Source organism: Lycorma delicatula, chromosome 4, assembly GCF_047948215.1.
Source record: "Lycorma delicatula isolate Av1 chromosome 4, ASM4794821v1, whole genome shotgun sequence".
NCBI classification, from domain to species: domain Eukaryota; kingdom Metazoa; phylum Arthropoda; class Insecta; order Hemiptera; family Fulgoridae; genus Lycorma; species Lycorma delicatula.
Window position 1 is genome coordinate 186,023,326 of NC_134458.1, and position 25,255 is coordinate 186,048,580.

Consider the following 25,255-nt stretch of genomic DNA (forward strand, 5'->3'; position numbering starts at 1 on the left):
TATTAAAGGAGAAGAAATTCAAGTATGCAAATCATTTTATTTAGGTTCACTTGCCATATCACAGAAACCAGTGTACACTGCACATAGTACAAAAATATTATAACCAATACACCTACTCAGGACCAAAAGGGAAGAAGTAAAAAAAGTAGATGGGTGCCTGAAGGTGATACTGCTGCAGAGCACATAAAATCATTCCCAGCAGTAGAGTCACATTATTGCAGAGCCAATACAAGCAGAAGTTACCTAGGCTCTTATTTAAGTATGTCAAAGATGTTTATCTATACAAGAAATAGTGTGGAAATAAAAGCATTGTGTCAGCTAAGAAGAAGTCAATGTACTAAAAGCATTTTGTAACACAGTTTAATGTTGGATTTTATATCCCTAGATGTGACAGATGTGATCTGTGTGAGAAATTTAAAGTAGCAAATAAAACCGGATTGTCTGAAGAGTTAAAGCGTGATTATGAAATTCACCACATACAAAATATGAAATGCAGGTCAGGAAACAAGAAACTGTAAAGATCTACCTGTATTATTATTTGATTTGCAGAATGTTATTTTAACTCCCCATTCAGATGTTAGTTCATTGTTTTATTTAAGAAAACTCAATGTGTATAATCTAACCGCCTACTACACTGTAACTAAAAAAGTCTATTGTGCTTTGTGGAATGAAAATGTGGCAGGTATATCAGGCAATGATATTGCAAGTGCTTTTCATGAGATTCTGGATGTTGTTGCTGATGAGAATGATTTTAGTGAGTCAATTGCTTGTTCCGACTCATGTGTACCCCAGAATTGCAATTCTATTATATCTAATGCAGTCTTACATTTTCTGAGAGAACACCAGAATTTTCATCTGTAATAATGAAATATTAACTGGACGCTCATATATACAAAAAGTAGACAATTCATACAGAATGATAGAAAAAGCAATGAGCAAGAATGATTTTTACTCTCTTATAGGATTAATTAGAATTTTAAAATAGGTGAGCCTTCAAAACCCACATCGTGTTATTCAGTTTCAGCCTAAAGAATTCAAGGATTTTTCAAGCTCTGCCAAGTTACTGAACTATAAGACCGTGCCATATTCTCAAGGAGCATATTTGAAATTTTTCCCAGAACATTCCATGTGGTGTATTATAAAATAACACATGACATGTACGAACGAGAGAATATTGTTACATTACGTTAGACAACACAAATGAAATGTAAGGAGGGTAAGGTAAAATTTACAAGTTGTTTAAATGTCCTACTATAAGTTAACCCAAAATACTGAAGTGTGTAAATGAAATTTCAGAATTAAAAAAAAAAAAAGGATATAAAGCTGTATTTCCTTTCATGCCACTGCAAGACAAAGAATACATTAATAATTGGTGTTATACATTTGACAGGATAAAGTACGCTGAACATGTATTTTATTGTTTGTACTTGCAGCCTGTATTTAAGTTAAGTTTTAATTTTAAGTCTTTCTTTAAAATATGCATTTGATGTAGTAGAATTAGTCTGTAGATGATGTAATTTTTAGCAATGTATTTTGTGAGTTTTATGTTGTGCTATAAAAATTAAAAGCAAGGTAGCTATTTTGTTGTGACTGTTGAAATCTGTATTTTATTTTTTGTACTAAATCTTTCTTTATGTTTACATGTTTGATATAGTAGATTTAGTCTGTACATGAATTTTTTTATGAATGACGTCATTTTTATCAGTACATATTATGTGTTTTATGTTAATAACATAAAACTAATAATAAAAACATTATAAAAATTAAAAACATTAAAAATTATTTTTAAAGTATTTATTTATATTATTATTTTTATATTTAAAGTATGTCAAAATTTACTTTTATTTTATTTCATGTTCTTACAACCTTTAGATATTAAGTTTTTAAACAAAAATAAATAATTTTAATTTGACAAAGCTCTATTGGCACTTACAACTTTGTAACTTTCGTAAATCACAAATTTGGTTTGGACAAGGGTTCTAACTGCAAAACATAACATATCATATCTCTTGTACAGATAAGTTCTAGCTGGAAATTTGCCTGAGTAGATACTAAGGACATGTAAAATTGGCTACTAATACAAATGGAAATTCATTCATAAACAAAGAAGTTATGAGCAGTTGAAACTTTGAATGCGGTTTTCTCAGAACTTTAATGAGTGCAAGTAGAACCATGTCAGACCATGCTAACGATATTTCTTTATGAATCAATTTAAAACAAGAATACGTCGATAAAATTTAAAGAAGATGCCAGATAACCGAAAGAGCTTTTTTAAGCATGAATGAAAGATAGAAGACCCAATCACAACTTTAAAGTATTTTTTTAAATTTCTAATGCGCACAGAATTTATCTTTTTTTTTTTTTTTTTTTTTTTTTTTTAGTAGGAAGCAATTATTTTCTTTATCCAATCGAAAATTTAATGGTGAAAGCATAAATTGCCACATTATTTTATATTTAGAAAAAACATTTTGGTAAATATGAATATGATTTCATAAATATAATATCAAGTTTACCTTAATCCAAAAAAAATGTCAGTTAACTTTTTTTTGGAAGAGAAAAATTAAAAAACAAATATTTTCTATAGTTAACAAATTTTTTCCCCATAGATCATTTTAGATGTCTGGCTCTTCTAGATTCAATTTTCTATTCACTTCGTAATAGTTAATAAGAAGTAGTTCTTTTTTCTTTGATACAGAATTGTAAGCGTTATTAAAAAATAAAAATTTTCTTTCTACCTAAACCCTTGTATCAATTTTTGTAAAAATTATGTAGTTAGTCCAAAAGTTTTCAATTATTAGTTTACACTTTTTGCTAGAATCGGTTCAGTATCTTTGTTTTTAAATTATAAAAATAATCTAGTTACATCAATGCTAAACATAAAAAAGTGCGCTGTTGATTATTACATCAAAAAATTAAATTTTATGTAATTTTATTTTGTTAAAAATATTTCTTAAAGCTTATTTATTTCCATTAATAAAAAAAAAACAATAATTAATACAAATTAAATTAAAAAAATATTAGCATCAAAACTACTGACACATATTTTTGGATTTTCCTTGTATGTATGAGATATATTAACCTCACAGTTTATAAATCAACAACCTTTTCAAGATTACCTGTTTGGATTTATAAAATAATGTATAATTTTGTCACTCCAGTCTATGTAGGGGTGGTAAAAAAAATTAAAAACAATTTAATTAACTTCCACAAAATAAGGTGAAAGTTTTTCTCCCTTTTTTTTGTTTTGTTTTAATAAATGTACGGTATGTGTCTACCAGATGATTGATTACATTTTAAAATGTAGTAGTCTATACCTAAAAGATAAACCATGTTACAATTACCTCTCTTTTTTCATTTTTTTTTTTTTTTTTGCTTTTGATTTTGTTTTTACGTATCTGACATTTTTGTTTTACACTCGTAATCAGGAAATTCAGTTTATTACCCTGCTTCCTTTTGTTTTAGAAAATATAAAATAAATAAATTATCATGATTAAACAAACAGAGTTCACTAATTAAAAGTCTAAACTTTACGTAATTAATTTAGTTTTTATTATTAGTAGTGCTATAAAGTTTATTACTTTTTTTTTGACACCAATTATGTTCATTATTAAGTCATTAAAATTTGTCTTTTTTACTTAGGAAATATTTTATTATTAAATAAAATTTAGATGCTACTGGCTAAAAAAGTACGAACATTTTTAAACGTTTTAATTATTAAAAACGTATGCCTAATATGAAATCAAAATAACGTGACTACTGTACTCCGTCTATTAAGTTGTGCAGAAGACAGATTTTACCTTGAATCATTCATATTTCTGCGCAAATTTAAAATTAGTAATTTTGCTGTTTTTATGTTTTCTTCAAATCATGCAATAATATCATGTTATGAAATAAAACGTAGATTTTTCTTTATACAAAGTTTTGGGAATGTTTTCCTTCATGTATTCCCTCTGTAAATTAATCTCTATCTTTGTTTGTCGTGCAATGATAAAGCCGTAGCGTTTTTCGTCCAGAAAAAACAAAAAAAAAATATCTTTGAAGAAAAAATTAAGTTATTGTTTTTTTAATCAACAAAGCATATTATATTGGAATATATTTAAAAATATAATTGTATATTTATTTGTATATTTAATTAATAATTGTATATTTAGTATAAAATTAATTTGTATTTATAATTGTATATTTTTAAACTCTATTTTTAAAAAGTTCGATAAAATATATTTCCCCAAGTCAGCGATTGTGTTAAAAAGTTTTTCATTAATTGTTAAAAAAACATAATTTCTGTTGCTTTATTTTTTTCTAATGTACGGAAATTATTTTCGTTCGATTGATTTTGAATATTAGAATGTTTTTTTTTACTTTTTTTAAGATTCTAAAATCTATATTTTTATATAGTCAATAATTTTGTTTATTTTAATGTACACTTGTAAATATTCCTGAAAGCGTAATCTTTTAAATTTCTGCAATATTCCTACTGAATTTGTTTTTTTTTTAAATTATTACTAGAAAGGAGTAGAAATGTTAAGAATGTTCAGTAGAAAAAAAAAAATAGAAATTTTTAAAGGTACTTCCTTAACCCTTTTTACAATTTTTTTTTTTTTTTTGTTTAATTGCCAATATCAAATTATCCGTCTCCCAATAAATTTTAAAATTGGAAGATAAAAAAATTTTAAATAGTAGTTAAATTTTCTATATAGTTTGTCTTCATAAACGTTCATTTCCTTTAATAACAAAATTAAAATTCGTTATTCCCATTACAATATATAAATTGAAAAATTAAATTATGCGTAACCAATCCAAAATAATGTTGTAACAAAATGCTATTTAATCCTAACAAAATTTTCCTTACTATTACTTTGATAATAAATAGACAAACATATATCTTGTAATATATAACATATAGTAATTATTTTCCTTTTTTATTAGATATTTCTATTTGTTATTGGGCCACGTCCAATAAAAGTCATTGAAATATTAATTTCATAGCGTGTGAAAAATCTCATGTGTGAACAGGTTTTGAACCACAAACTTCCGGGAGAAATGTAGCACAGTCATCCACGGAGAAATTGTTGATTAACTCATCCTTAATTTTTTAGTTTGTTTTATATACAAAAAAGCTGACAACAAAGTTGTTCTACTTTCGTGGCAATGGTTATTTATTCTTATGAAGTGGAAAATAATGATACATGAAAAAAAATAAAAAATTCAAAAAATTTATATTTTTTATTTTCTTCTTGTTCTCCGCCCCCAAAGAAAGTCTTTTGATTTTTTTACGCTTATTGTGTTAAAAGGAAGAAGCAAAAAAATTCCTCTGAAAAATGAACCAATAAAAAATTATCTAAGATTTCTTTTTTGAGGATGGGAATGAATTATGATGAAATTTTATTGCAATATTATTTTAAAAGTTTAAATTAAAAAAAAAAGTTTTATAAAACCCCCAAAAATGGATGTTTTTAACTTTTATCGGTTCCCCTACCGCCAATATTGTCTCCAAATTATTATTACTTTTTTTGGGTTCGTTTGCATTATTATTACTATGCCTAGGAAGACAGAAAAAATTCGGTTAAAAAATGTGCCTTAAATAAAAAGATACACTTTTTCAATTTTGTGGAAGGGGAGAAATTGGGAGCGAAAATTTTTTTTTAAAAATGCTAAGATAAGCATGTACGCATATACGAAGCTTAATATAAAGTGATATTTTAGCAAAATCTTGAGACAGTTAACCCTAGAAAAACTATCTACCCACCCCTTGGAGATATTCACATATCAATTAAAAAACGTATCAATATATTGCTCCACATACACGTGTCTGTGTCAAATTTCATAAAAATCGGTTTATCTAGTTAAGATTTATTGAAATTCAAACATGCCAGCACAAGTGGGTATATATTCGTACATACGTACGAACATTACCCGCACATTTTGTTCTTTTTGGGCTCCTTTGGTCATGAAACATTGAGAAATGCAAAATAACCCATACTCAATTTTTTGACTGATTACAATACTTTCTTTCTTGCAGCAGCTCTAGATCTATAAGGCCAGAAAAGTAAAAATTAAATAACATGTTATTTAATTTTATTCAAATATTGGATACAATATTTGAAATATTTTATTAAAATACTTTTTCTTCTGTAGTTTAAAACTTTGAAAAATTAAATATATATATATATATATATATATATATATATATATAGATTCATAAATTTGATATTAAAAAAAAAACATAAATGTTATAAGAGCGTTACAAAGATAATTCAAATAAAAATTAATTAATTACATTTCAAAAAATAAAACCTGCACTTCTTACTGTAAAAAAATCCTATAATTTTCATTAAATGAAAGGAAAAAAATACGATGAAAAATATAATTTTTAAACAAATCTGTTACTTACATAAAATAAACTTTTTCATTGATTTATTGAGAACATAAAGATCAAACAAAATATAAGGTAATAATGCAATAACGATGATGTTTTTTTATTTGTTTGTGAATATTGAAGGAAAAAAAGATAATAAAAACGAAAAAATCAAGAAGAAAAAAATAAATAGATTGGATGGCATACTCGTAACGTATCCAATTAACTAACATGACAGTAAAAGTTAAAAAAAAGGACAGGGGAATGATTTTTACTCTCCCGGTTTGATGTTTGACCGCCAATAACAGAACTGACTGATTACCTGTTTTACATTGAGTGCTAGAAAATTAGAACGTATCGTTTCAATGTTGTATATGTTATTCTCAGTGGATAACTAACTGCAATGTATTTAAATTACAGTTAAAATTTATAAAATGTACAACTCGTCCAATTAACTATTTTATTGAAGGTGACATTTTATGGGAATAAATAGAATAATTTCCGTGAATATCATATTTCAGCTATACGAAAAAAGTTTTGAATAATTAAAAACAAAAATTATTTAATATTTTTTGATTACCGTACGTACACATTATTAATCAGCAGAATTCTGCTCTGTTTTTTTAGTAAAAATACTAATTTAAACAATTTATAATTCATTACAAAGTTTATTACAAATTTAAAATGACTGAATAAATATAATTATAAATCATTAAAAAAATCTGCTGCCTATAGATTTCAGGGGGTTTTTTCGTTTTTTTATTTTTTATTAAGCTGCTATATATCGCTAATCTGTTGCTATTTTTTAAGTAAAAATATTTTTTTTTTGTCAAATAATGTTTTCCTAGTTGTGTACTATCATTTACAAACTGATGTTTCTTCTTGCATCTGTTTTATTTTGAATTGATTATATATAATTCTTTTTTTTTAATTTTGAAGATTTTATTTTACAGTAGAATTAATATTTTTTTCACCCACTGGGTTAGTCTAGTGGTAAACTCGCTAATGGCTTTAATTGTTGAGAGATTTTAATAAATAAAAATATATCGTTTTGTATTTGTTTAAAAATAAATCAGTCGGATTTCGAAGTTGTCGTTTAAATGGTATGGCACTGTTATCTAATTTATTGTTTAGTAATTTGGATTATTTTGCAGATTTCTGCTGGAACTTCAACAGGTGATACGCTTAAATATCGGATAAACGAATTAAATGTGTAATATGGCGATCGTGAGAAAGAATTTGAGTTGGTTAATATCAATCCAAACCCATAGTAATACATCAGTTTTGTAATTGTTAGTTTTTTCTTTAGTTAAACATTGTACACCCAAAATTGGATTTGATGTTTCAACAAAATTCTGATCTTTAATGAACTATTTTCTGTAAACGGAAAGGTTGGACGTTGTCCTTTAAATCCAGCAATTCTTTAACTTAACATACAATCTAAATTACATTGATATTCCAATATAATCATCTGTAAATTTGTATTCAGAGATATTTCTCAAAGTCTGATCTCAGAAGTAGAACATTTCCAAGAAATACCGGTGGAAATGACTTTTTAAAAAATGGAAACATTTTTCCAGAAAATATTTGTTTTCCTTTTTTTGCTGTTAATTTACAACATTATGCATGGAATATGTGGAAGAGGACTTTTATAATTAACCTATATTAAATCTTAAAAGAACAGTAGTTTCTGAGACAAAAAAGTATGAATAAAAAAGGCAAGCAAAAATTTATTATTGTCTTAAAAAAAACGATTCTGCCACAGAAGAAATTAAGTGAAACGAATATTTACTTTTGAAGAGGCATAAAAACGATACAGCTACAATACATAAAAAGAAAATATTAATCAGTGACATACGCGTAGACAGTAAGTAGAAACAAGGGGTTGTAATAAGAACTACTGAAACAAAAAGATACGTAATCCATTTCTTTTAACATGACTGTATACGAATTAAAGCTAGTATCATTGAAGTAAGTAAGCGGTATAAAGTATTTGTAACGTTAATTAAAAGTAATATATAAAAATAATAAATAAATATTTAAAAAAAACTGTGTTAGGATTAGGCTGATACCAATACGTAATGTAGAGTAAAATAACAAATTAAAAGCTAATAAATAAATATCATTAATTCTGCCTTAAAAAAAGTATATTTATATACTACTGAAAATAAATTTATGAAAATTTGTATATATGTTCTGATAGTGTAAGTGCACACTAAGAAAGGATTTTCTGAAATCCCGAATTTAAATGGTTAAAATGTAGTAACAATTAGATTTTTTTTTTTTCTAATCTCTCTGTATTTCCAAATCAAGTTGAAGATATCAACTTGATTTTTGGTGTGTATAATGTTAATGTGAATATAAAAAATAAGAATCTCTAGCTTTTTCGAGATTCGATCTTGAAAGGAGTGAAGGAAAAATGTTTGCAAATTTTCCCCGTTTCTTACTATACTAAATTCAGTAGATTTGGGTTTCTAAATACTCTTCAGATAAATATCTAAGAATTATTTTCGGGTATTTATGAATTTCGATTTTTTAAGGGTGCGACGGTGGTTCAACCAACACAGCCGTTAATACTCTATGTACGACGCGACTGGTTGCATTTGGCTTCGGTTACTTCACTAAAAAATAAAAATTAAAAAATTGACCGCAAAAGGAAACGCAAGCAACCATATAGCGCAGGCGAGGTCACGATTTGGATGCTAGTATGTTGACATATATATATAATAGGTAAGGTAAAAAGTATTGAGCCTTTTGCGCACGAGATAGCGTTAGCGTATTTTAGTGAAAATCGGGAAAGGTCTGCACGTAAGTAGTCATGACATCGCCAATGACCTTAAACTCCATCACCAAACAGCGTTAAATAATGTTGAGAAAGCTGGAAATAAAAAGAAGCTCGATGTTTGAGTGTAGTATGATCTGACTCGGAGAAATCTACTCGATCCCATTTCTTTATGTGAATCTTTACTGAAACGTAACGAAATCGAGCCATTTCTGAAGCAATAGATCGCAAGTAGTGAAAATCGGATAACCTACGATAAATAATTACGAAAAAGATCGTGGTCGAAGCGAGGAGAAGCTCCACGGTCTGTGGAAAAGCCCACACTGACGCCCAGGAAGATTATGCTGGTGGGATTGGAAGGCATCGTGCATCACGAGCTGCTGCCGCCTGGCAGAACGATAAACTCAGACGTATACTGTCAACGATTAAAGTGAATGCACCCAGCAATTTAAAAGAAACGGCCTGAACTGGTCAACAGAAAGGGTGTCGTATACCGCGCTGACAACGCCAGACGCATACAATTTTAAAGACCCGTCAGAGATTGAGAAAACGTGACTGGGAGGTTTTAATGCATCCACCGTATAGCCCGGATCTGGCACCATCAGATTATGATTTTTTTCTATCTCTTCAGAACTTCGGGATTGGTGTTAAGTCAGTTTTAAATGAGGATTGTGAAAACCACGTGTCACAATTTTTTGACCGTAAACCACACTAGTTATACAGCGACGGGATTATAGTGTTGCTGCAAAAATGGTAGAAAGTCATCGAAAAAGTGGTGCATATGTGGTCTCATAATGTTATTTTACAATAACAATAAACGTGTTTTCAATTTTGACCTCCAAAGGTAATGAGCCTTTGGACAAAGTATAACTTTTATAACTTTCCACTAGCTCATTGCTAGTGGACAGCTATATATAACGTGTGCATATTTGCTTATTATGTATTTTTTATGATTTAATGAATCAATTTCAATACGAGTAAGGTGCACTTTCTTCATAAATTGAGTTTTTTTTTTAATGAGATGAGCTAAGAAAAAATTTATTATAATATTGAATCTCGCATTCCATTGCCTTATATGACGCCCAAGAGTAGTCGCTTAATGTTTTTTCGACGGCTTCCATAACAAATTATCAAAATGGCTTTACTACATTTGCGTTTTTTGTAAATATTCTTTTTCATCAGGGGTTGATTTTAATGGACCTACCCTTATTTTAATGTAGAAATAAGAATAAAAATAATAATAATAATAACAAGAAGAAGAAGAAAAAGTTCAAAAAAGAAAGTACAAATTAACTTTTTTCTTTAGTTCATATGTCAATTTCATTTTATTAAATGTGAGAAATCTAGAATCGTTATGAAAATAAGTTGGCTTAATTAGCTTATATTATAATATAATAAGAAAATATGAGAACATAATTATTTCCTTACAAATAAAATGGGAGCGGGTCTTGAAATCAATTTTTCTTTTTTAAGATAAACAAATAACAATCACACGACAACGATTGTATAATTAATGAACAGATAATGTGAAAATGTCGAAAAATATTTTGAAATAATATTTATATATTTTAACGTTTGAAAATTTATTATTTAAAGTGATGTATAAATTAGAATTAATTTTTTTTTTAATTCTACTTACATCAACATTTACAGCCGGTAGAGGAAAGACAAGAGTATGAGGATGTTCTTTTGGTATATAACGGTAAAACTCTTCTCTACCTTTATACCATTTTACTGTATATAGAGGTTCTCCTTCTAAATCGTAACGACATATTAATGTAACTGTATCTCCAGGACTAACTGCAGCAGGCACCTTTAATTCTACATCACGAAGACCGTGCACACCTCCTGTAACAAAAATAAATATTTTTCCGTTTTATAAAATTCAAAACTGTTGTAATTAACTGAAATTAAAACGTAATCGTGTTAATAAACACTTATTCTAATATTACTTTTATGTCTAATAATATGAGAATTTAAATTATTTTGACAATAGTGGAAAATTACATATTTAAAGTTATAAATCTCAGCTACAGTACAGAATTAACCAAAATCATTTTACTAAGAATTGAGTTGTTATACTTCTTACTTTCTAGTTACGAAAATAAGAGTCGTTAATCGGTATTTTAAGATTACAACGAAGCTGGAATTTCTTAAAAAAGTATTTATGTTCATAAGAAAAGATTTGTTTCATGTGTTAAACTCAACCGGTTTAAAATGAATTTGTACAAATGTAGTTGTGAATCGGTCAGAAGTATAGTTATTCACTAGAAAATGAATTTAATTATTATCTTTTCAATTATTTTTATCTTCTATCAATTTATTGGTTAAGTTTTCTTATTATTTGGTTTTATACCGCTTCAACGCTCAGATTGCAAAAAAAAAAAATGAACTGCAGTTTTTTTATTAATTTTTTTTTCTTTTTCTTTTTAATTATTAATTGTTTCTGTAAATTGCAATATTAAATCAGCCTTTCCTAAACTTTAAAGATTTCTTTTTTTTCTGATAATTACTTTTTGTAATATACTTGTACATAAATACAAACTCGTGAATGCATGCATGCAATCGCACGTAAAATTATTTATTTATACTTTTTTAGATGTAAGTTATTTAATGAAAGAAATGTAAACGAATAAATTAATAGAAAATTCTAAATATATATTTATAAAATAATTTTCGTTGATCGTACATTAAATTAAAAGATAAATATTCTGACGTGATTTTTTAAGGTATTAATTCAGTTACTGTATTTAAAGAAGTATTCTTTTAAATCCGATAACACATGTTCGTTATATAATCTAGAGAAAGAATACGTGTAACAGTGTGCTTTATTTTGTAAGAGCTCAAATTTTAAGAAAATTAGGGTAAAATATTTTAACTGACAAAAATTTGAACTGTTATTTATATGGCAACAATTGGACTACAGTAACCAGGTACGCTATTTCATACAGCTTCTTAAAGTTTAGATAAAATCTAATTACTGATATAAGAAATAGTCCTGTAACCGAGTTAAGTGTAAAATATTTTTACGTATTTACCCTTAGTTTGCTACAAAATAACATTTTTCTCAAATCGCACTGTTTAGACTGTCAAATCACCATGAATGATTTCTATAGTGTTTTAATAAATAAAGTTAAATTTCCATTTAATATTTGTGCTTTAAGACAATTTTATTGATAGACTAGCCGAAGCACACTTCTAGTCGACGCACATTTCTCAAGCCCAATCGTCTACCCAGTGGCCTCCGCTCCTTGGATCCCCGGGGCCCAGGTGTTAAACTCCGGAGCCGACCCAGGGGCACCCCGGGGCCACGGAGCCTACTTCAGGGCCGTAGAACTTGCTTCACTCGCCATTTCCCCAGAGACCACTTCGGTCGCCATTCCCGTCTAGCCAGAGGGCTTCGCCCACTCGACTCCCCACAGTGTTCGTTACCCTGATTGTGAGAGTAATTCTGACAACAGATTCTAACAGTTAAAATATTCAGGCTTTATATAAACCTGAAAAAGAAACTAAATTACAAAAGACAGAATAGTAATATGTATGCTAAATAAAGTACACACACCTTTGACGACAAAAAATTCATAACATATTTCTGTTGCCATGGTGACGGAAATATAATAATGAAGTGAAAGAATCAATCACTTTTTTCTTTAATGACTTTTTAAATTCACATCTTAATCCCCAAGGGTGCTAGGGACTCAGTCTATGGCTTAAAACCTTCCCTGGGATAAGCCGAATGTATTCTGCAAATTTGAAAGTAATCGGTGGGTTGAGTCTTGCATAATGCGAGCACAATCAAACAAACAAACATACTTTCGGCTTCATATATAAGATTATATTGTTGTTTCTGTCGAACTGGATGAATATAATCAACTAATACAATAATAGAATATAATGGAAAATTTTAAACACAAATTTAATGGAACGTGGAAAAATGAAAGGTTACGCTGAAATGCTACACTTCCTATAGACCGACATTGTTTAGGGAACGTGTTCTTAGAATTAATTTGTGCTTCTCATCTTGTACCAAATCCAACCGAAAAAGTGGACGTCATGATATGGACTCTGCAACGTTTGATGCAATTCAGTAGTATTGACATTAAAGTATTACTAATGAAGGACAAAAACATAAAACAAAAAAAGACTTTGCGCACAAAATTTATAATGATAAAAAAATTCTAAGACAGATGCTGACAGAGCAACATTAATAATTTTAAACCTCAGAGCCTGAATAGCGCTCGTATGAACCGCGGGCATAGTTTGAACCACTGCATTAAATCTTTCGGTATAATATCGGTTTAACCATGCAGTTCTCTCATAAAAGCAAGAGCTCCTTGCCTGAAATGAAGAATGTCTTCTCTTTTTATTTCGTGTTAAATAATACTAACAACTATTTTTATTCTTCATATTTTTTTTTTTATCTATAATAAAATTTCATAAATATTCACAAAAAAAAATTAAGTTTCAAAATCCGTTAAGTATTAAAATACTTTAATTTAATGCCAAGGAATATTAAAAAACTACTGGTAGCGAATATATAAAGTACATATTATAAAATATCATAATATTTAAGGATTATTCATTTTTTTAACTTTTCATTATTTGCATAAATTAATGTTTCAAATGAAAACTTAAAATTTAAAAAAAATTAAGTTATCTTCAGAGCTTAAAGAAGTTTTAAGATAAAAATTGAATTTAACTTCACCGTGCATATATTTAATTATTAAATTAATAATTAATTTAATACTTTTTTAAAACTTAATTTAAAAACCTTAAAAAAAATTAAAAACCTTCAAGTTAATTTTAGAAAGAAAGAAGGTGTAAGAAAATCAAACCTTTCCAAAAGGAATTTTTTTTAAATTGAATAAACAATTTCTTATTGTGAAGTGGAATAAAAAAAAGGATGATCTAAAGAAAAAATAGAATTCAGAAAAAAAAATCTAATGTGAACACCACGACTTCCTATGCGACTTCCTTGACGCATATTAAATTACAAATACAATTCTTTTTTTTTTTTAATGAAAAGTACATAAAATTTTATTTCCTTAATAACTTCTAATTCTCTTTTTTTATTGTTGAATTATTATTTATCGTAAAAATGTTTTACAAGGTCAAGGGGCAAAAAATAATAAGATCTGTTATATTGTTATTTCAATATAACAACATTGTTTTGAGTGAAATGGAGGGAATTCATTACTGATTGAAAAATTCAATTTGAAATTAAACAACAGAAAATAAGAAAGAAAATACAGAAAAAGTGTAATGAAAAGTTAAATATTAAAATAAAAAAACAAAATAATCACATTTAATTAGCAAAATTACAAAGCATGGACGACTTATAGATTATATGATAAGTTGACTGCATATACTTAATGAGTTTTTATACCGAAAAAGGTACGTTAATTTCAAACACTGATTAAGAAATTAAAAATAAAACCAATAAATATTTAATTAGAATATAAACCTTCCACATTAACACTTTATATGGAATGAAACAGGGACATTTATCATGTTTAAAGAGTAAAATCACTAAAAGAAGACGTCGATTAGTATATACGAAACAGGATGAAAAATGTAAGAAGAGGTGTTGGGAAGAGAAAAGATTGATACATTAAGAAATGGAAAAGTGCATTAAATGTCAAATAACTGAAAGACCAACAAAATAATAAATTTATAAAATGTGAAAAATTTTTTCTGAATTTTTGACCTGTTTCCCGTCAAAATACTCCCATTTCTATTAAATGTCAAACAACTGAAAGACCAACAAAATTAAAAATTTATAAAATGTTAAGAATTTTTTCTGAATTTTTGACACGTTTCCCAACTTCAAAATACTGTCATTTGTATTAAAAATAATAAATAATAAATTACATTGGCAACTGATAGTTGTTTGTGAAAGTATAACTGATAACTGTTATTCTGAGAGAAAAGTAACTGACATTATTTATCTGTTATTTTCTTTAACCGTATCTTCATATATTTTTTTAATTCTGCTTTTTTTTTATGTAACAGCATTATATTATATGTACCAGATGCTCAAGGGTCATTTGGGCCCCTCGCATCTGGCTATTTTGACTTTACATTCAATTATTCCCTACCCAATTTTAAATAAATTGGGTAGGAGTTATTTAAAAAGATGAGTATTTAATTAAAAATAGCGACAAAAATGTACAGCTGTTTCTCTTAGGTAGATGTATAGCAATGTTTTCCAAAAAAATATTTTTGTTATCTGGTATGATAGAGGTTTTTTAAATGTTATTTATAACCGAGTTTGTAGGTTACTGTTACAATGGAACGTAATCTAAATATTCTTAATTTTATTAGTAACGTGAAATTACAATAAAATTAATTATGAACAGTAATTATTAAACGATCCAGGATTTAATTAAAATTAAATTTGAATTTATTAATGAAAATCGTTATTAAAGTCACTCTAATTAAGCTTAATTAAGGGCAATTATTGGAAATAAAGGTAATTCTACATTAGCGTCATAAATTAGAAATCACTTTGGTTAAAACTTTTTTTATCTAAAAATTAATCTCTGGCTGATATTTAAAGTCGTTTTTCTTTTATTCTTTTCTTTTTGTTTTTTCTTTAAAAAGGAACAGCTTACCTGTATTTTAAGTTTTAATAGCCCATTGAAAAAAACAATTCGTTTACTATAAGTAATGATTGCAGCTCGGATTAAAAACACTTTTATTAAGCTTAAGTTCTAATTTAGTTAGCAAGCCTCAATTATTTAAGTTAAACTTAAATATTGTACTAACTTTTGGGAAAAGTAAAGAAATTGACCAACTTCTCTGTAACTTGATTTACCCTCCTCGCCAATATAAATTACTAGATTTTTATTTATCTATTTTACATGATTTACCTTAGATCTGATGACACATAACAATTCTTTAATTATTAAAAATTATTTACTGTTAAACATTACTTAAATTTATTGTAAATTCAGATGGTGTATTCATTAACTACACTTATTTATATTTCATGTTGAAAATTTTCAAATCAAAAAGAAGACATCCCAGTCATCTCCTAGCTAATATTAAGTTTTAGTATTGAATAATTTAGTAATGATTATAATGAATTTAGTATTGTATAAATTTAGTAATGAATACTTTTTAACAAAATATCCGGGTGTAATAAATCTAAGATGTTACATAGCAACATGAAATTTGACATTTCATGAAAAAAAAACGAAGTTAACAGAGGCCTAATAAAAATAATTTATTCCACACATGTTAGAGGTTATTGAATGGGATTTACAAACTATCGACCTCCTTAGAGCTGTGGTACAATCGCTGCTCTTTATTCGAAATGTTTTGGGTTCGACTCCCGGTCAGGATATTTTTGAACATATTTTTCTTTAACTTACAACGGTTCAACTGAGTCCTCAAATCTTGCAACCTTAATTAAACTCGCTTCCCGACGTCGTACAATGGTGAAATTTTACATAATGATGCAAGTCGGTTGACAATACAATATTCTATTGTTAATTATGTATATCTCTATACTTTATATTTATAGAACATTTATATAAAAGTTGTTAGAGATACAAGGATAAAATCTTGAGGAAGAAAGCAGAATCGATATGATGTAGCTATCGATCCGATTGATTTTGAACGTCGATTAGAATGAGCAGATTTTTTATTTTTCTGTTTAGCCTCCAGAACTACGTAAGGTATTATTTTAGAGGATGATGTGTATGAATGAAGTGTAGTTTTGTACTGTCTCAGGTCGACTATTCCTGAGATGTGTGGTTAATTGAAACCCAACAACCAAAGAACACCGATATCCATGATCTAGTATTCAAATCTGTATAAAAGTTACTGTCTTTACTGGGATTTGAACCTTCGAACTCTCGACTTCCAAATCAGCTGATTTCTGATGACTAGTTCACCACTAGACCGACCCGGTGGGTTAGAATAAGTAGATTAGGTGGCTGTAAAGTTATTTTCTAAAATTTAAATAAGATAATCATATGATTTTTAGTTATAAATAACTGGTGTCATTTATAATAATGAAAACTACTTATACAGTGTATAATGTACGTATAGTAAAACTGCATATTAATATTTTTTCTTTGCTAAAGAACTGAAACAACTAAAATAAAAACTTACTTGTCAGTTTAAATATTAATACAATTAAAAGAAAAAAAATTAGTGGTAAAATTAACGCTTTATCTTTTTTATGTTTTAACTTAAGAAAATTTATTCTGTTCAAATATGATTTATAAAAAATAGAAAATAAAAAAAGCGTTAAAAAATTTATTTAAAACATATTTTCTTAAAAAAAAAAACAAAAACAATTCGTACTAAAAAGTAATTAAATTTCCAAGAAGATTACTTTTAATAAGATTTTCTATTTATACATGACTAAAAAAGAAAGCGTGGGGTGCGCCCCCTGCTTTTCTGTTTAGTCATGCATAAATGTAAAAAAAAATTTTAACGTAATTTTCTTTTACTTTTAAGTACGATATTTTTTTTTTTTTTTGAAGAAGAAAAGCATATTTAAAAAAATATATTCTTATGTTCTCTCATGGAAAAAATGTTTATAATTTGAAATTAGCCTGTAGTTACGATTATGAGTAAATCATTATTAATGTTAAAATTTTAATGAGTATTTTTTAATATAACGTTGTCTGTATTAAACTGAATGTTTTAACATTATACCATTACTACATGCCATTGAATGTTTACGGTATAAATTAATATCTTATTTTTTTTAGTTTTCTCGTAATTTTAATTTAAGAATATATTTAGTATAATAAAATAATGATGTAGTACGTTTTTAATTTAATATCGTTTGGTAAACTAGTTTGTAAAACAACAGAAATTTTAAACAAGGATGAACCTGTCATGTTATATTTTATAACTGCTTACCAATTACATTTATTCATCTGTGTAAAATAAATTTATTTTTATATCTACCATTTATTGGAAAGCTGTTTTTGAAAAGATTATAATTTAATTCATCAACTGGAATGGCTTTCTTAAAAAAAAAAGTCATTAACAATTTAAACAATTGTTAAATGTTACATTAACATTTAACAATTTTCGAGGCGTAGCCTCAACAATTAATTTACACGGTTTTCATTTGTTTAGCCTATAAGATAAAGGAGGTTGATCAGGAATTATATGTCGCCGTCCTGTGTCAAAAATGCAATAACAATTATATCCCATTAATCATATTCAAGAATTCAGCAAGTGTTCAATTATTGAATTTTCAAACATTATTTCTTTTAGAATTCTCACCTTTTTTCAATTTTTAAGGAACTAAATAAATTTATTTATATTATATATACCTTTTTACATCTAAAGACATAAATGTTGACAGAGTAGTTACTAAAAGTTTATTTAATTACAAAAAATTAGTACGACATAATTTATCTGGTTCTTAACGTAATTTTAAATAAAAGTTTTTCAAAATTAGAAATAGATTTTTTAAAATATTTTCATTGAGTGAACCGCTTTAAAATAGTAAAATATTAATTATAAGGAAATTAAAAAGTAAAGATACTCTTTTAAGATGTTAACAATAAAATGTAGTATGAGAAGTTAATAGATTTTCAATAAAATCTTATAAAAAGAAGAATAATTCTGGTAGTTTAATACGCTAAGACTCAAAGATTTAATAAACATGCTAATAGAAGTGTATAAAATAAAAATTAAATAAAAAAGAAGGCAAAGGTTAGAATTTATGAACCAGGTAATTAAAAATGAAGGAAATTTGATATGTATTGAGGCTACGAGATTATTGTCAATATTGGAAAAGAATGAAAAAAAAATAGAATACCGTAAAAAAGCAGTCAAATAACCGAACGTCCAAACTAAAGAAAAGTAACAAGAGTTTTAATATAAATTGAACTGAAAAGAAGAGAATATATAATAATATTTAAGGTATAATGGAATGTTTTTTTGACAAATTTAATTATATATACTTTATTTATTAATTTTATTTTAATTATAAGACAATTAATTGGATAATTATTGAATTAAATTCTAAAGATTAAGTATTTATACGTTCATAGAGAACGTTATGATAAAACAGTAAGTTTAACGACTCATTAGGGATGTTTACTACAGTAAAGGGTATGAATCAATGTTCTTTTATACTATAGCTAGCATCCGCGTAGCTGCTTCGCTCGCGCTGTATGTTTACACGTTTGTCCCGTCGCGGTGAGGTTTAGTCTGGCAGAATAATAATGATAAATAAAAATTAAAGTCTGTTCAATTTATAAAAATTATCAGTCTATTGTAATTTCCTCAGAGCAACAGTTTAGTCAGAACAGACCCACTAATTATTGGTTTTTGGATTTCCCGTTGCGGCTTTGCCCGCAAAATACATAATTAGATTTACAAACATAAATTATCACCAAATCTCTTACAAGTTTTGCAAATCCCATAAAGATTGATTCAGTAGCGGTAGCATAAAACGGAAAAAATGTAAAAAACAACTTATGTTTTTTTACGCCTTAAAATATTAAAATTAAAAAAGCCCGAAAATGGTATTTAGGTATTTATCTGAAAAGTATTTATAAGCCAAAATCGAGTGAATATCTTTGTTATGGTCGGAAGGGGGGAAAATTTGCAATCATTATTCGAAATGTTTTACCTATATTCACGCCTTTCATTATCGAATTTCCAAAAATTTTAGGAATCGGTTTTTAGATATTTATAGGAAGATTACATACAAAAAAAAATCAAGTTGATATCTTCATTTGTTATCGAGAAATTAAAAAAAAAATTAAATTTCATCGTTACTCCATTTTAACTATTTAAATTCGGGATTTTAAAAATTTCTTTTTTAGTGTGCACTTACACCGTACGAAGAACGTATATACAAATTTTCATCGATTTATCTTTAGTAGTTTTTTTGCGCGTCGATTATTAAATCACTCACGACGTGTTTTTTTTTTATATATATATATTTAGATAACTAGTTAATACTTTTCCAACAAATGACAGTGAATGTTTTGACCTACTTGGACAGTATCCCATACCATGCAAACATATCTGTGTTATATGTGTAACTGTTATTACCAAAAGTGTTATAGAGTCTGAAAGAATAACCACAAAATACCCGTGGTTAGTTTCTGAATGTGTCTTTTGTTCAGTTCCATTTGGTTATATCGTAGATTTTATACCGTTATAAAATATTTTATTATTGTTACAGATGAAATTTTATTTTATATTTAGATTTACCATATATTTTATTATGTTTAGTAAAATCATATATATATATATATATATATATATATATACTCGTATGTAGATATATATATACGCGCGCACGCACACACATACGCACAGTAATAATAAGAATCCATTATGAAAAATAAAAGCATACATTTGCAATATTTCTCGATTATACCACAATTATTTTACGCTATAAAAAATAGAATATTAAAATATTTAATGCGTTTGCACAGAAATTACGCGCATCACTAGTCTAATGACATTATTCATAACAATAGTAGTCAGAGTATTAAGTAGCGGCGACCAGTTCGAATCGTCTGCTGATGATTAAAATAATCTTTGAGATACTAAATGCTAATTATCTTCCAATTTTACCCTCCAGTGGAAAGGAGTATATAAATCGGTAAGCAGTTTATCTATTTTAGTTTAATACACCCACACGACACAATATTTCTAGGATGGACTAAGGTTTTCATTAAGGAAGCTTAGAAACTAGACAATAAAATCTGTCGTATCACATAAATGTTATCTCCAGTCCCAGATAAAGCAACTCCGATCTTGTAGTGTGTTTTGGGTGCGATGGACGGGCATCTATCCATTCTCCTACACTCAAATCCTGCTTCAGGCAGAAGAGAATTTTTTCAATTCGCAATCTCTCTGTAGGTGGCATCTCTTTATTTTCGCTTCCTTATACTTCATCCTGTTATTCTGTAATTTTCTTTATGTTTTTTTGTAGAACCCCATTACTTCTGTGTTAAAGATGAGATCTTATTATTTATCTGATTTAATAAGAGTGGTTCTATCTGATCGTGAACCGTGTTTCCAATCCGATCGTTGTAAAAAGCCCAACCTAGATTAAAATGTATAAACGAGCCTCTTTATCCGTAACACAATATTTTTTTTTTTTAATTTTCAAAAATAAAACACTTGTGCTGCGTCATTTTAAATATGATCCAAATAATCTCACATAATTTTTTTTTCAATGAATAAAGAGAATTAAATTCTGAAAAGAGTTCAAAGTTATAATGAATGAAGCCTTTTTTTTAGAAAAGTGATTACAGTATTAGCTTCGTAACTCTTAAGACAAGATGAATTTTAATTTTTACTTACCCGGCGAATAGCTGTATTAAAGGATGAATGTGCTGTTCATGTCAAAAATGGGGTATCGGATATTTTGCAAATCTTTACGTTTTAGGATCCAACTAGTTCACCTAACCAAAAAAAACATCTGTTGTACGTATTTGCGTATTATGTATATATGTGTGTCGGAGTGCTTTTGGCTTTATATCTCAGGATTGACCAAACCGATTTTCTTTAAGTTTGGCTCAAACATTTATATACGTGGGAGATTGATCATATTAATTTTGAAAAAAAAATTCGTTAATGAGTGGGGGATATCGCGAGAAAAACAAATTTCGATTTTAGAGAATATGTATTAAAGTAAATTTGTTAATAACATATCATATATAAATCAACCCTATCTCTTAAAATTGAGATATATATTTTTTGTTCTTTTGAGCTGTCTCGCTTCGGCTTAAATATTTTCCAAACATTTTTTGAAAATTCATACCTCATATATCGAACTAAGGTATATTTAAACATTTTTTTTTTCATATAGATCCGGAACCTAAAATATAGAAAAGTTCTTTTTAAAAACCTTTTTCTTATTTTTGCCTTTATTGAAGGGAGTGTTAGATTTAGAGAAAACTTTCTTTACTCAAGGAAATTTTTTATGTTAAAGAAAATTTTTTTTTTAATTTATTCCGCACCTTAAAATATATATATATATATATTAATTGCCGGCAAAGTTGTACAATACTTTGCCAGCTTTTTTATTTTATAATAAGGGATATTTTATATAGATTTTTGACAAAATTATTTCTGAGAAGAAACTTTTATAAAATGTAATTCTTTTATAAAGAGCGTAACTGATGTCTGAAAAATAATTACCAAATGCAATAAAATTTTAATTTAAAACAGTATAAATAAATTTTTTTTTGAAAAATCATAATCAGATCTCGTATTTCAAAAATACCTATCAAGTAAATTTAAGTTATGATTATCTCTTGTATAAAAAACATTATTTTTTTAACATTAATTATGGTTTTGTTTCTCTTGAAACGAACGATTGAATTATTAAAGATAATGTATTTTTTTCTTTTGTTTTAGATTATTATTGAAATAAGGTTTCTTTTTCAAAATTTCGAAAACATTAGTCGAGTGATTCAAGAGGAAGAATAAATTTATAAGTTACAAGCACTGTAAGAAGGTATAGAAGATTTTTATCAGGTCTTTTGACAAAATATAATTTTCTTTAAAGAATTTTATGAATAAAATGATATGTAACTTATTCTTATTTCATACAATAACTATTATATATCTCTCCTGCACTTTGATTTCTTATTCATGTGGATTTTATTAAATTCTGAGCAAAATGCACGTACTATACGTTGAAAGGAATACTGATTTAGCAAAAGTAAAGTACTGAATTTATATTTTCCTATTAACAATTGTTAAGGATGTAATTTTTATCCCCGGATATAAAAAGGATTACTTCCTGAATTAGATTCAAATTGAAAATATAGGAAAATACGTAGTCTATTCAATTCAACGGACACTCTATTTAAAGTTTATTACAAAATATTCGGTTCCAGTTAGAAGGAGAAGGCTAACTGAGTTCGAATGAAACTGAAATAGTATAGAGTCTTTCCCTTATATATCAAAGCCTAACTTATTTTGTATATGTATGAGTGTGTGCGTGTGTAAATGTGTGAGGTTACAACAAAGTAGAGTTTAAACTATGCAATCAGATCTTATTACCCATCTAGCTATTGGCTAAAGGGATGACAAAGATAGAATGTAACAAACCGCTGCTGTTTCCTCATCTTCATTCCCCTTCTAAATCCAAACCCTTACTATTACATCCTTGTGGCCAAGACCCAAATCCAGACTTGTCTAATCAAGAAATCCCACCATCACACCACATCACCGCTATGACTACCAGCACCAGCACCCTCTTCGTTAATAAATTCCCTTCCTATTTTCCACTTCCAACTCTCGAATTCAAAACTTGATTCTAACTGTGGTCAGTCGTCAGCCATGATCTAAACTTTAATAGAAAATGTTACTTCACTTTCTATAGTAGGCTATATCAATAAACAACATAAGATGCATGTATCTTGCATTTATAGACTTTAATCTTTACCACTTCTCTTTCTATATTCCAATAAATATTATTAATTAAAAATATATCCAAGTAAGAGCCGTATAAACGGATTATTGAAATTAATCGGAAAACAAAAGTTAATTTTTTGTAAAGGAAATGGTCTTTGAGCTCTCTTCTGCTTTCAAATTATAATAATTTAAATGCTGCGAAATAATATTTATGTTATAAATTAATGAGTTAATCTAGTTTGGAATAAGTAAACTGTAAAACGAAATTAAGATTATTCTTTTAATTCTAGTTCATTTACCTAGTCTTTATCTGATACATTCCTCTCTTCTTCTTCATTTTGCTTTTTTTGCTTCTCTTCTCTTTCTTCTTTCACTACTCTAAGATTTCCTCTTCCCTTTCCTTTTTCTTTATTCACCTCTTCTTCTTTTTCGTATTTAGCTTATTTTTTTAACTCTATCTTTTCCTTCAACTATTTCATCTGTTCCTCCTGGTGTTACCTCGTCATTTAGCACTAGTAAACCTACGATTTTGCTCAAAGAAATGGGGGTTTATTTGTAATTTTTTTTTTTGTTTTCTCCCATCAGTTTTCCAGCTACTTCCGGGTCACGGTGAATAAAATAAAATTACCGCTACCGACTTGCCAAGACTGATGTAGCTGCAGCCTTAAGGCAATTGTATCGGTAAACAACTAGTCTGAAACAAATTCAGGGGTAGACCACTCCTGAGGCGTGTGTTTAATTGAAACCCAGCCACCAAAGAACACCGGTATCCACAGTCTAGCATTCAAATCGATATAAAAGCAACTGACATTACATGGACTCGAACCTTAGAACTCCCGACTTTGAAAATCAGCTGATTTTACGATGACAAGTTTAACCATCAGACTAAACCGGCGGGTCAAATTATTATTTTTAACTTAAAAAAAAACCAGGTGATTCACAAAGGACTTCAAAACTTTAAAATGCATATAAAAATTTATTTAGATAACTTACATATTCGTTTGAGGTCTCATTTCATAGAAAAATCAAGTTTGTCAACCAACATTCACTTTGGTTCGATACGGTGACCATTTATAATGCGACATAGATCCTGTCTGAAGTCTATTTCATTATAGATTGGTAGATAGTAATTCGGGGTTTACCTCTGCAGCTGCGACGTTAATTTGAAATCAGCTTAACGAGATCAGCTGGCAAAGGTGATCTCGTAATGAAACCTTTCGTCGAATAAAAGCGATCTTTAATGGAACCGCACAAGAAAAGATTTAGCGGGGTTAAATCTAGGGAACGAGGTGGCCATGAAATTCTGTACCTTCACGACTAATCCGCCGTTCTGGGAATCGAGTATGAAGAAAATCTCGGACTTCTAGGCGGAAGGGAGGTGGTATCCCGTCTTGCTGATAGTAATGGCGTCCATCTTGATCATCATCCTCTAACTGAGGAATTATAAAATTTCGAAGCACGTCCAGATAAACTATACTATTTACGGTTGCCTCCTAGAAGAAGAACGGACCACACAGTCTTGGTTTAGGAAACATAAAACATTGACCTTAGGTCTATCACGAATGTGCTATTACTTTTCTGTTTAGCCTCCGAAATCACCGTAAGGTGCAATGTCTCATTAAGGGTGTTTGCTACCTCATATTGGGCAATTACGCAAGTTCACCTTGCTACCGATGCGAAGAAAAAACTGCAGCCGAGCAACTTTGTCATGAGGTATGTGTTACATCGTCATCTGTAATGTACTG

General features: G+C 28.0%; 1 protein-coding gene across 2 annotated transcripts in view; it reads right to left on the reverse strand.

The window, feature by feature from the left end:
• LOC142324143 (uncharacterized) overlaps positions 1–25,255 on the reverse strand; it is a 616,229-nt gene that overhangs the window by 198,416 nt on the left and 392,558 nt on the right. For both annotated transcript variants that reach the window (XM_075364836.1, XM_075364835.1), the window contains exon 3: positions 10,777–10,985. In XM_075364836.1, the coding sequence (XP_075220951.1) occupies positions 10,777–10,985 (209 nt within the window). The remainder of the gene's footprint in view (positions 1–10,776; positions 10,986–25,255) is intronic.